General features: G+C 43.8%; 1 protein-coding gene across 2 annotated transcripts in view; it reads left to right on the top strand.

The window, feature by feature from the left end:
* GBA1 (glucosylceramidase beta 1) overlaps positions 1-13250 on the top strand; it is a 69702-nt gene that overhangs the window by 12185 nt on the left and 44267 nt on the right. The window contains exon 2 of one of the 2 annotated variants that reach the window (XM_069218428.1): positions 2396-2500. In XM_069218428.1, coding sequence (XP_069074529.1) covers positions 2434-2500 — 67 coding nt within the window. In that variant the 5' untranslated portion in view covers positions 2396-2433. Of the gene's footprint in view, positions 1-2293; positions 2501-13250 lie in introns of both variants that reach the window. The other variant, XM_069218429.1, reaches the window with a different exon arrangement.

The raw sequence follows: 13250 nt of genomic DNA, 5'->3' as shown, positions 1-13250 counted from the left end.
CTGCAGAGGACAGCAGTGACCTGGGGAGCCCTGGGGGAGCTCCGGGCATGCTCCCCGTTTGAGGAGGCTAGGCAGGAAGCCGTTGTAGTTTTGCAGCCACTTGCATGGACGTGGGCGGCTACTGAGGGTTTGTGCTGAGAACTCTACTCTATACGGGGGACCCCGAGAGGTCTCCCCACTGCTAGAGGAGCAGCATGTGCCTTTTCACCCCCTTTTTCTTGGTGTGGATAATGTCACCCTTAGTGCCGGGGACACTGTGATTTATGCCATAATGTCTCTCCTATGATGCAGGCCAGAAGGAGTCATTCTTTGGTATGGGTCTCCATGAAGATGTCTTGGCCTCCCTATTACTATGTTTGCAATGACATGTGCATTTTGGATGCCTGACCTGGGCCCAATGGGAATATTTCATTCTATGTGCATTTATGATCCTGACTTGGTATCCATGCTAATGTGTTTATGAGGACATGTGCATCTTTTGTGGTAATGACAACCTAACTACTGCTTGTGTTGCAGAATACCAGTACCATCTATATTTATCTGACTACTGCTTGTTTTTGCAGAGTACTGTTAGCCTGTGTGATGTTCTGACAACTACTTGTGTAGCAGGGTTTTACTGATACATGTCGCTTTTGGTCTAATGATGTTTTATGCAATATGGTTTATTTTTATTTAACTTGTTGTTGTGTTTCCTTTGTGGTGTATTTATTGTGTCACCTGTGTTGTGTGTGTTGTGCAAACGCTTTACACATTACCTCTGGGATAAGCCTGACTGCTCATGCCAATCTACCAAGGAGCTAGGCAGGGGTTATCTTGAGTGTGTGACTCCCTCGCCCTGACTAGAGTGGGTAGATTCTGCCTGGCTTAGGTGCATACCCTAGACAATCAGCAATCCCATTTCTAACATGCACTCTGAAATTGGCAGGCAAAAGGCAGCCAGGCCTGTGGAGACCCTACCCCGGTTTAGAAGCAGTACACTGCGCTGTTTGGTGGAAACTTAGTTTTGTGGAAAACCACAGGGAACGGAAAAGCGTACTAGTTACACGCCCAGTATGATTTTGTTTTTTGGGAATACAGAGAACTAAGTCCTCCTTATAACAACGAACAGACAGCTGCGTCCTGTGTGATGTGGTGAGACAATAGTGGTGCTCTAGCTATAGGCCCCAGACTTCTCCTGCCATGTGGTACTGCAAAGCATCATATTTAAAGCAGTCTTACTAATCATCTAGTGCCTGACGTTGTTTGAAGTCCTCACAAGATGCTGTGTTGTCCCCTATGCTGTGTCCCCCGTTAGGTGCCCCTCACAAACCACATACATAGACTTTGAGTAAAAAAAAATAATCCATGCAGCTTTCAGAGAGCCATGTGCTCTCCTCTGCAGCTATAGCTCCCCAGCCAGTTCAGACCTGGGACTATGTTCACAACTTCGCTATATGACCCAGAAGCTCACTATTGCATTTGAACCAGGGCTTCATTAAACCCTTGTAAGGTGAGCTGTGATTCATTCATTTGTCCCTCAAGAAACCACTGTCTGTGCCCCTGTAAGGAACTGGACTGCATGATCCCAGGCACTGCGTTTGCCTAAATCCAATTTCCATTATTCTGACATTGCTACTGGTGCATAGATTCTGCAGTAAATTTAACTATACAAGAATCAATGGCGCTTTACTCCAAAGAACGATTATGCCATAGGGTTTCCCAAAGGTACTAGGCAGGCCCACTTAATTTTGAATGAAGTCTTATTCCTATTTTTTTCCCAAAAGAATAAATCGAGTACCGGATGAATTAGGCATTCCTCTCCAGACCACACTCGGCAAGCAAGCCTTGACGGTTTGCCCTTGTTACCCTTTGAAATCTGAAGCCCAAAAAAGGGGTTCTCACCTTTTCATTTAGCTTGCAGTCATGCTGGTGCCTTTCTTTTCAGGGGAGGACTGCAGTACTTATCACAAGGACAACCTAATTGCCCTAGAGTTTCCTAGCTTCCAAATAACTGGCTTGACATGTTTCCCTCTCCCTTCCACTACCATTTACGCTTAAAAAAAGTTTAAATGAGACCTACAAATGTGCTTCTCTTGTCACTCGTAATTGTGCATCTCACAAATAAGCAATATTCACCAATGTTGGACTCTATAAACTTCTCTACCACTGCCTCTTAGACTGTGATTTGTACCAACAGTTCAGAAAGAGGCTTATGTTCACGGTGCTAGTGCATTATTCATGTAAGAAGGTGTTTTAAGCATCAGGGTGCCTCGAAGCCCAGTCTGTTAAAAATGATTCTGTGATTGTTCAACAGGCCAGCCTATTCTACCACTGCTGTGTAGAAGAGATCTCGCATGCATGACGCCTTCTCAGAACAGCTCTAGAACAGCAATTAGCCACTTTGTGTCTTATTTAGGTCTGAATACACAAAAGCTTTGGTCCCAACCCTGTACCATGTGGACTGGATACATCATCTTCCTGATGGGAGCCTTCCTTATGAGTGTCATGCAACTAGCAGAGGGTGAGTCCCATTCCACCTTTACGTTTGCTCTACTTTTATCCTACCATAATTTAACTGTTGAGTGTTTTTTTTTCTGCTTATAGTTGGCTTTTTGAAGGTTTTCAGCCATCCCACGTATTGGCAAACTGGGACCCTGTGGTCTGTGGACACAGAGTAACGGTGTGTTAGTCAACAGCACTTTGTATGTTAACAGTTGTAGGTCATGTACATAATAGGGAAAGTCAGCCCACGAGCCACAGAATACAGAGTGATTACCACTTACCAGCTAGTTATACAATTTGAGGAGAATGGGATTAAAACCTATATCCCTGGATACACAATTGAAAAGGCACATGCAGTTCATCTTCTTAGGCCTACAACCTTTGGAGAAAAAGGTTTCAGTACCATAGCAAATTTGGTTGTATGTTGGTATCAGTGTGGGAACATTATTGTGACCAATTATAGAAATTGCCTCAGTGCATTGCTATAAAAAAAGTTTGGTTTCCATAAAAATCAGGCCTCTAAAAATCTACTCGCTATGGTGAGTCATATTTTATCAGCTAGAGTTATTTTTAAGACCTTCTCGCCCATTGTGGCGAGTTGACAAAATACAGGTATTATGTTTAGTCAAAAAGTGAAAGAACAATAAAGATGCCTTCAAATCTTTTTATCTTGACACATTAGCTCTTTGTTCAGATAAAGACGTCAAAAGTCAGTTAGTCTTCTTACAATTACATTTCCTTCTGTGGCTGCAAAGTTCCAGGATTTTGTAAACTAACTGACCTGCTGTACAAAGAGTTGAAATGAAAAGTTGTTGGGTGTCAGATTTTTCATAATACACATTTAAATAGCTAATAGGTCAAGTGTGCAAACATTTCAAAATATATTTTAGTAGTTGTGAAAGCCCATTTTTTGTACTTCTGAGTATTTAAAAATATTTTAATAAGATGAAAACAAATCAAACACTTTACTTGGTGGTGTGCAAATGATAACTATGTTTCTGAAACCTAACTGTCACAGATTGTAACTACACTATATAGTTTTATCATTAAAGCTGCAAGGTAGTGGGAAGGTTTTTGGCCATTTCTTGGAAATTTAAATGACAGTGTGCTACCACACCATGCTTTAGTAATATATTTATTAAAAGTGAGTGTTTACACATAAACTGAGAAACGCTCCTGCCCTGATGGCAATGCTATCAGTAAACTAAGAGGCAAGTTGGGGATCATGTGTATCCTATATGTGTGCTAGATTCTTAGGGCCTTATTTATGAGGAAGTCACACAGTGCAGCTCAGCAAATCACCTTACCGCTCTGCACTTCGTGACATGGAAAGGGCAGGAACACACTGTATTTAAGGCAATACGTTGCATTCCTGTCCTTCCCCTTGCGCTGGTGCACAATAGGCTGCCTAGCACCAATGCAGGCAGCCTTGCACCAAGGTGCCTGCATTTTACGGAGGATTGTTTTTGTGCAGAAAGGGAAGAAAGGGACACTTTCCTGCATAAAACAATCCTGGGAGTCATTTTCGTATTTCTATGTGTGCTGCACAATGCAGCAAACATAGAAAGATGAAGACATGAGGAGAAATAGAGATATTTCTTCTTGTTATGCCTCCCCTGGGAAAGTGTAAGAGTTTAGCGCATCCCCAGGTTTACAAGTTCTTGTAAATCTGGGGATGCATCATAATGAGAGGTGCGTGGGAACACTCATGCAACGCCCATGGAACGCCTTCCTAAGGCAGAGTAATGCAACACAGCGATTTGCGCTATCCCAGACTTATTGAGCCACTCAGAACCACGCAAAGTGGCTTTGTGTGACTTAAAAAATGTTGTCTTAACTTTTGCTTCGCTCTTGCACCACGTTATGCAAACAGCCTCATAAATAGGCCCCACATTATACATGGAGCAAACGTTTAGTCTATTTAATCAAACTAAAGAGTGTTTTTTTTTGTACAGCAGAAATGCTGAACTCACATATTTGAAGGTCCACTCATATAAGAGAGTGAAGAAAAAGTCGACTCTAAAATAAAATATTTGCCTAGGATCACACAATTTGCGTACATTACAATTAGGTCGAGTAGATTATTCGAGTTACTCGACCTACAGGTCTAGTAGCATTTTTATGTGTTTTCCTAGGCCCTGAAAATGGTAGTGCTTACCTTTTTTACATTGGTTCTACGTAAATGCACACCTGTCTCTACAAATCATTTGTAGATAGCAGGGTCACTCTGTGTTTGGTTAACCTCTCTGCTTGAGCAATTATTGTCTCATCACCACATCACTGTACTTTATGACTTATTGTCTACATCTTATAAGGCCTCATTTGGAACATCATGTTAGCATTTTCTGAGGTTCTGCCGGACTACATTAACAATGTTGTGGCAAAAGAGCACGGCAATATAAATCTAAAAATGTACCTTTCTTGTACACCTAAGTTACCACGAGTAGAAAGACCGCAAAATCGTAAACACAGATTGTTGTAGCAGTCCGAGAAAGCATCTCAGAATCTTCCTCAATAAAGTTGCCTTCAGTAAAGTCACCATAGCATTGTAGTACACGTATTCTTGCATCTTTCATGTTCTGCTTCAGTCTAAATGTAGCAGCCAAATATTATTTAAGTTTCAATAAAGTAATCTCTTTTCATTCCAAGAGTGCAGTTCTGTAGTCACTAAGGTAAGCTCTGACATCATAATGTTTTGCTTTCACTAAATGTCTTCACGGCAGCCTATTCATGTTAGCTGGTGCTGACTTTGAATGCTGCAAAACAAAACAAGTGATAAAATATACATGTACCTGTTCCAGCGATAGAGCAAATCCTCTGTGCAGCCCCAGGCTCTGGAACCAGCAAGTCTTACAGATAAAGCTAGAGATTGGTGAAAATTTCGTGCAAATTTGATTACTACTACAAAGTGTGGTTTCAGCAATAGCTTATAGCATTGTGGTAGAGGCATACTTTGCACCTTTCATTCCTTTTTTTCAGTCTTCATTTAGCAGCAAAGTATGTATCAATTTTCAACGAGTTTATCTTTGATTTACAGCTAGTAATATGCAATTTAATCTGGTGATCAGACGTCATGCCATTTCCAATTCACTAAAGCAGTGTTTCTTAACCAGTGGTCCGGGGATCCACAAAGTCTTCTCAGGGCATCCCTGGCTGCTTAGATTATTAAATAATATTAATAAAGTGTATAGAAAAAAAGAAGCAAAATGTAAAATTAAACATTTTAAAACGTTATGTAAATGTTAAGGGGCGTGAAATTTGATGCTAAAAATTAAGTTAATAACCTCAGCTTGATTTGTGGCAGCAGTGCAAATGCATCCAGCAGAATATAGAGTGGCCAATGAGCGTCTCCAATTAAATTTAGAACATTTCTAGAAAAGTTTAGATTTCTCTGTGCATTAAATAAAATATGTAATCACTTGTGTATTTGTTTGATGAATAATGATTTGGTATTTTGTATGTATTTTGTTGCGGTTCAAATCATCTGGAATGCTCTCCAATCAGTTCCCCACCTACCAATAAAGACTCAGTGGGGTTCCCTGGATTCCAATAGTGATTCAGTGGGGATCCTCTGGTTCCAGTAATGATTAGGTGGGAGCCCACAGAAGTCAGAAGCTTAAGAACCACTGCATTAAAGCATTCCATTGAAAAAAGGTGATCTGACCTTTCATAACAATTGAAGTGGTAAAATAAGAAACTACCTGTTCCAGGACTGGATCCATATTTCAGTGCAGACCACATGCCCGCAAAATTGTTCAGCTTTTCACTGATAAATGAATATTGAAAAAATGAAAGCTCAGAAGGTTTATGTGCTGTTGCGGCATTACTGAAAGCACATATACAATGTACAGTCTCCATTGCTTTGTCCGAGTGCTGCTACAATCTGTTTGTATGTCTTTTATACAGCAAAAGAGTTGATGTTTATAATTTTCTTCTGGAATCTCGCTGTAGGCCTGAATACAGAACTGATAACTATTTAGTGATTGCATGTTAGTTGCCTGTATAGTGTGGAGACTGGCCATACGCTTTTTTAAAGTGCTAGGGAGGAATAGAAGGTGGGAAGGAGAAAGTGGTGTTCTTTCTTGTGTTTGTAATTTTCTTGTGGCCTCAGGGTGGATATAAAGATCTAAAGAATTCATTCAGTAAAGCACACCATTATAGTACGTTTTACGGAAACTGCAGACCATTGCTTGATAGACATTGTGGGAGAATGAATAGATGACGATGGAAGAGAATTGCTGTTCTACTTTAGGGACAGATTGGTTCAGAAGAAAAGTATGGTGTTTAAGCAAGTGTAGGAGGCTGGACTGGCTTGTAGTGAGTACCAAGGGGTACTTGCACCTTGCACCAGGCCCAGTTATCCCTTATTAGTGTATAGGGTGTCTAGCAGCTTAGGCTGATAGATAATGGTAGCTTAGCAAAGCAGCTCAGGCTGAACTAGGAGACGTGTGAAGCTACTACAGTACCACTTAGTGTCATATGCACAATATCATAAGAAAACACAATACACAATTATACTAAAAATAAAGGTACTTTATTTTTATGACAATATGCCAAAGTATCTTAGAGTGTACCCTCAGTGAGAGGATAGGAAATATACACAAGATATATATACACAATAGCAAAAATATGCAGTATAGTCTTAGAAAACAGTGCAAACAATGTATAGTTACAATAGGATGCAATGGGGAAACATAGGGATAGGGGCAACACAAACCATATACTCCAGAAGTGGAATGCGAACCACGAATGGACCCCAAACCTATGTGACCTTGTAGAGGGTCGCTGGGACTATTAGAAAATAGTGAGAGTTAGAAAAATAACCCTCCCCAAGACCCTGAAAAGTGAGTGCAAAGTGCACCAAAGTTCCCCTAAGGACAAAATAGTCGTGTTAGAGGGAGAATGCAAGGAAAACACAAATCAGCAATGCAACAACGATGGATTCCTGTCTGAAGGTACCTGTGGAACAAGGGGACCAAGTCCAAAAGTCACAAGCAGCTCGGAGATGGGCAGATGCCCAAGAAATGCCAGCGGTTGGTGCAAAGAAGCTCTTACTAGGCTGAAGAACTGTGAATACTGCAGGAACGACAAGGGCTAGAGACTTCCCCTTTGGAGGATGGATCCCCCACGCCTTGGAGAGTCGTGCAGAAGTGTTTTCCTGCCGGATGGACGCCAACAAGCCTTGCTACACGCAAATCGTGCGTTTGGCGTTTTTGGACGCTGCTGGGGCCCAGGAGGGACCAGGAGGTCGCAAATTGGACCTGCAGAGAGAGGGGACGTCGAGCAAGACAAAGAGCCCTCACTGAAGCAGGTAGCACCCGGAGAAGTGCCAGAAACAGGCACTACGAGGATGCGTGAAACGGTGCTCGCCGAAGTTGCACAAAGGAGTCCCACGTCGCCGGAGACCAACTTAGAAAGTCGTGCAATGCAGGTTAGAGTGCCGTGGACCCAGGCTTGGCTGTGCACACAGGATTTCCGCCGGAAGTGCACAGGGGCCGGAGAAGCTTGCAAAGTCGCGGTTCCCAGCAATGCAGCCCAGCGAGGTGAGGCAAGGACTTACCTCCACCAAACTTGGGCTGAAGAGTCACTGGACTGTGGGGGTCACTTGGACGGTGTCGCTGGATTCGAGGGACCTCGCTCGTCGTGCTGAGAGGAGACCCAAGGGACCGGAGATGCAGCTTTTTGGTGCCTGCGGTTGCAGGGGGAAGATTCCGTCGACCCACGGGAGATTTCTTCGGAGCTTCTGGTGCAGAGAGGAGGCAGACTACCCCCACAGCATGCACAAGCAGGAAAACAGTCGAGAAGGCGGCAGGATCAGCGTTACAGAGTTGCAGTAGTCGTCTTTGCTACTATGTTGCAGGTTTGCAGGCTTCCAGCGCGGTCAGCGGTCGATTCCTTATCAGAAGGTGAAGAGGGAGATGCAGAGGAACTCGGCTGAGCTCATGCATTCGTTATCTAAAGTTTCCCCAGAGACAGAGACCCTAAATAGCCAGAAAAGAGGGTTTGGCTACCTAGGAGAGAGGAAAGGCTACTAACACCTGAAGGAGCCTATCACAAGGAGTCTCTGACGTCACCTGGTGGCACTGGCCACTCAGAGCAGTCCAGTGTGCCAGCAGCACCTCTGTTTCCAAGATGGCAGAGGTCTGGAGCACACTGGAGGAGCTCTGGACACCTCCCAGGGGAGGTGCAGGTCAGGGGAGTGGTCACTCCCCTTTCCTTTGTCCAGTTTCGCGCCAGAGCAGGGGCTAAGGGGTCCCTGAACCGGTGTAGACTGGCTTATGCAGAATTGGGCACATCTGTGCCCAACAAAGCATTTCCAGAGGCTGGGGGAGGCTACTCCTCCCCTGCCTTCACACCATTTTCCAAAGGGAGAGGGTGTCACACCCTCTCTCAGAGGAAGTTCTTTGTTCTGCCATCCTGGGCCAGGCCTGGCTGGACCCCAGGAGGGCAGCTGCCTGTCTGAGGGGTTGGCAGCAGCAGCAGCTGCAGAGAAACCCCAGGAAGGGCAGTCTGGCAGTACCAGGGTCTGTGCTACAGACCACTGGGATCATGGAATTGTACCAACAATGCCAGGATGGCATAGAGGGGGCAATTCCATGATCATAGACATGTTACATGGCCATATTCGGAGTTACCATGGTGAAGCTACATATAGGTAGTGACCTATATGTAGTGCACGCGTGTAATGGTGTCCCCGCACTCACAAAGTTCAGTGAATTGGCTCTGAACAATGTGGGGGCACCTTGGCTAGTGCCAGGGTGCCCTCACACTAAGTAACTTTGCACCCAACCTTTACCAGGTAAAGGTTAGACATATAGGTGACTTATAAGTTACTTAAGTGCAGTGTAAAATGGCTGTGAAATAACGTGGACGTTATTTCACTCAGGCTGCAGTGGCAGGCCTGTGTAAATATTGTCAGAGCTCCCTATGGGTGGCAAAAGAAATGCTGCAGCCCATAGGGATTTCCTGGAACCCCAATACCCTGGGTACCTCAGTACCATATACTAGGGAATTATAAGGGTGTTCCAGTAAGCCAATGTAAATTGGTAAAAATGGTCACTAGCCTGTTAGTGACAATTTAAAAGTAATGAGAGAGCATAACCACTGAGGTTCTGGTTAGCAGAGCCTCAGTGAGACAGTTAGGCACCACACAGGGAACATATACATGCACACCTATGAGCACTGGGGCCCTGTGTGACAGGGTCCCAGTGACACATACATATAGGCCACAAACCTATGAGCACTGGGGTCCTGACTAGCAGGATCCCAGTGACACATAACAACCATACTGAAAACATGGTGTTTTCACTATGAGCACTGAGGCCTGGCTATCAGGATCCCAGTGAGACAGTGAAAACAGTGACAAACACCCTGACATACACTCACAAACAGGCCAAAAGTGGGGGTAACAAGGCTAGAAAGAGGCTACCTTCTCACACAACCCCCCCCCCAAACGAAGGACAATAAGGCTAACCTTGGCCAGTTGAGACTTTATTGTCTAAGTGGTGATAAGTAGAGAGTAGCTCTGCAATAGACTGGTTACTCCCTTTATCATCCACTATATGGTTACTTCCCTGTGGGGATGTAAACCACCCTGTTTGAAGTTTTTTAGCTAGCGAACAATGTGAAGATGTATTTTCAGAGTTTCTATCAGTAAGTTTTAGTTTAGAGCAGTGGGAATTATCCACTGAACCTATTTGTAATGATGGAAATGCCAGACAGGGATGCTGTCTCAGTAAAGCCATAGCTGGGCAACAACTTTGTCCATTTGGCTGGAAGAGAGAACAGGGATGCTGTTTCTCTTGAGTTGGAGCAGGGCAGGGATGCTGTCCTATCAGCTCCACACTAGGGCAGGGATGCTGTCCTAAGTGTTGTGAGGCAGTGCAGAGTTTCTGCACTAAAGTTTCTCTGGGAGGGTTGGAGGGATGCTCCATGTTAACTAAAATGGTGCTCTTTTTCTCACCAATGTTAGTTATCCCACAGAGAGGTACTTCCACCTCAGGGAGTACAGTTTTGCCAACTGATGATTCCCTTGGAACAGGTGCCACCCCAGGAGAGGTTTCTCCCACCACAGGAATGGTATCCTGAATGGTAGGGTGGTTAGGGGATACTGTGATACCCTTTTTACCTGTTGATGGAGAGGGATCCTGAGTTTTCAGGCCTTCTCTCCTTTGCTTTTTCATTTCACTTGAAATGAGAGGGAACAATTCCTCAGGGATGCCCAGCATGGCTGCATGGGCATAAAACTCTACATCAGCCCAACCCGAGGCCTCTAGGTCATTACCTAAGAGACAGTCTACAGGTAAGCTAGGTGATACCACCACCTGCTTAGGGCCAGTAACTCCACCCCAACTAAACTGAATTATAGCTAAGGGAAGAAACTTAGTGGAGTTATGGACATCAATAATCTTATACTGTTGTCCAATGATGTGTTGATCAGGGTGCACTAGGTTGTCAGTCACCAAAGTGAAACTGGCACCTGTGTCCCTGTAGGCCAAGGCCTCAACACCATTTATTGAAACTGTCTGCCTGTACTTATCCATTGTAAGGGGACAAGCAGCCAGTGTGGCAAGGCCAATGCCACTAGGTGTGACAGAAACTGTCTTGGGACTGATGACATCAGTTTCCACTATGGACCCATAAGTGAACCCAACTACACCCTTTGCTTGACTGTTGCCAGCAGTCCCACCACTAGTACCACTACTGCTAGGGGCACTAGAGCTTGATGTATTAGTGGTGGTAGGCTCAGGGGGTTTACCTGGACAGGACTTATCCCCTGGCCTATGGCCTCTATTTTTACACACAAAGCACCAAGGCTTTTTAATGTGTGCAGGTTGGGAAGAAGAGGAAGAATTTGTTTTATCCCCACCCTCTGAAGAGTGTTTAAGATTTGAAGTGGGATCTTTGGTTTTACCCTTATCCCCATGCTTATCTTGAGATTTTTCACCATCTTTCTTCTTATTGCCATCTTTGTCACCCCCTGTATGAACTTTTCTGTTCACCCTTGTTCTGACCCATTTGTCTGCCTTCTTTCCCAATTCTTGGGGAGAGGTCAGATCAGAGTCTACCAGGTACTGGTGCAACAAATCAGACACACAATTATTAAGTATATGCTCTCTCAGGATTGTGTTATACAGGCTTTCATAATCAGTAACTTTACTGCCATGTAACCACCCCTCCAAGGCCTTCTCTGCCTGGTCAATGAAATCAACCCAGTCTTGTGAAGACTCCTTTTTGGTATCTCTGAACTTTATCCTGTACTGTTCAGTGGTTAAGCCATAACCATCCAGGAGTGCATTCTTAAGAACTTGGAAATTATTGGCATCATTTTCTTTCACTGTAAGGAGCCTATCCCTACCTTTTCCACTAAATGATAGCCATAGGATAGCAGCCCACTGCTTTTGAGGGACATCCTGTACAGCACAGGCCCTCTCAAGTGCAGCAAACCACTTGTTAATGTCATCCCCCTCCTTATAAGGGGGAACTATCTTGTGCAGATTCCTGGAATCATGCTCTTTTGCAGGATGACTATGGGGAATACTGCTGCTGCCACCATGGGTATCTAAACCCAACTTCTGTCTTTCCCTCTCTACTTCTAAAGACTGTCTATCCAAATCCAGCTGTTGCTTCTTGAGCTTCAGTCTGGTTTGCTCCACTCTCAATCTATTGAGCTCCCTTTCTAACAATCTGTCATCAGGGTGGGTGGGAGGGACATTTCTAGATACAGAGGTATGATGGGAATGAACAGAAGGAGACCTGTCCCTTACAGAGGGCACCCTAACAGCTTGGCTACCAGCATAATGTGAGATCACATCATCAGTATGGTGTGATTCAACCTCTGTACCAACTATGCTAGACTGTCTAGTAATGGGCAGGCTGAGAAGTTTCTTTCCTGAACCTTTTCCTGGGGGAGTCCCTGGATCAGATTGAGAACCATTAGCTACTTTTTCTACAGATTGGGCACTTATGGCCTTATCCTGTACTCTAAGCATATTAATTAACAGTTCTAAGGAAGGATTCTTCCCTACACTCAAACCTCTCTCTATGCAGAGACTCCTTGCTCCTTTCCAGCTAAGGTGATCATATGCAAGTTTGGACAGTTCAACATTTTTTCCTGTGCCAGACATTTTTTAGAGAGAGTTAAAGTGATAGAAAAAGAGGAAAAAGTTTTCAGAACTTTTTGGAAAGACAGAAAAAAACTTTTTTAACTTTAAAGAACTTTTTGAAAGTTTAGAAGTACTTTTCAGCACTTAGAAAAGAGTGAAAAGAGGAAATGCAAAACTTTTTGGCTATGTGTATATACACTGACCTTGTTTTGTATATTTTTCTCTTATGAAAAGTACAATGACAAGAGTGGTAAGTAGTCTCAAAGCACTTATCCCACCGCTGCACAACCAATGTAGGAGGCTGGACTGGCTTGTAGTGAGTACCAAGGGGTACTTGCACCTTGCACCAGGCCCAGTTATCCCTTATTAGTGTATAGGGTGTCTAGCAGCTTAGGCTGATAGATAATGGTAGCTTAGCAAAGCAGCTCAGGCTGAACTAGGAGACGTGTGAAGCTACTACAGTACCACTTAGTGTCATATGCACAATATCATAAGAAAACACAATACACAATTATACTAAAAATAAAGGTACTTTATTTTTATGACAATATGCCAAAGTATCTTAGAGTGTACCCTCAGTGAGAGGATAGGAAATATACACAAGATATATATATACACAATAGCAAAAATATGCAGTATAGTCTTAGAAAACAGTGCAAACAA

Source organism: Pleurodeles waltl, chromosome 12 (genome assembly GCF_031143425.1).
Source record: "Pleurodeles waltl isolate 20211129_DDA chromosome 12, aPleWal1.hap1.20221129, whole genome shotgun sequence".
Lineage (NCBI taxonomy): Eukaryota > Metazoa > Chordata > Amphibia > Caudata > Salamandridae > Pleurodeles > Pleurodeles waltl.
Note: the sequence above shows the minus strand (reverse complement) of the source record. Positions and strands in the feature narration are given on the sequence as shown.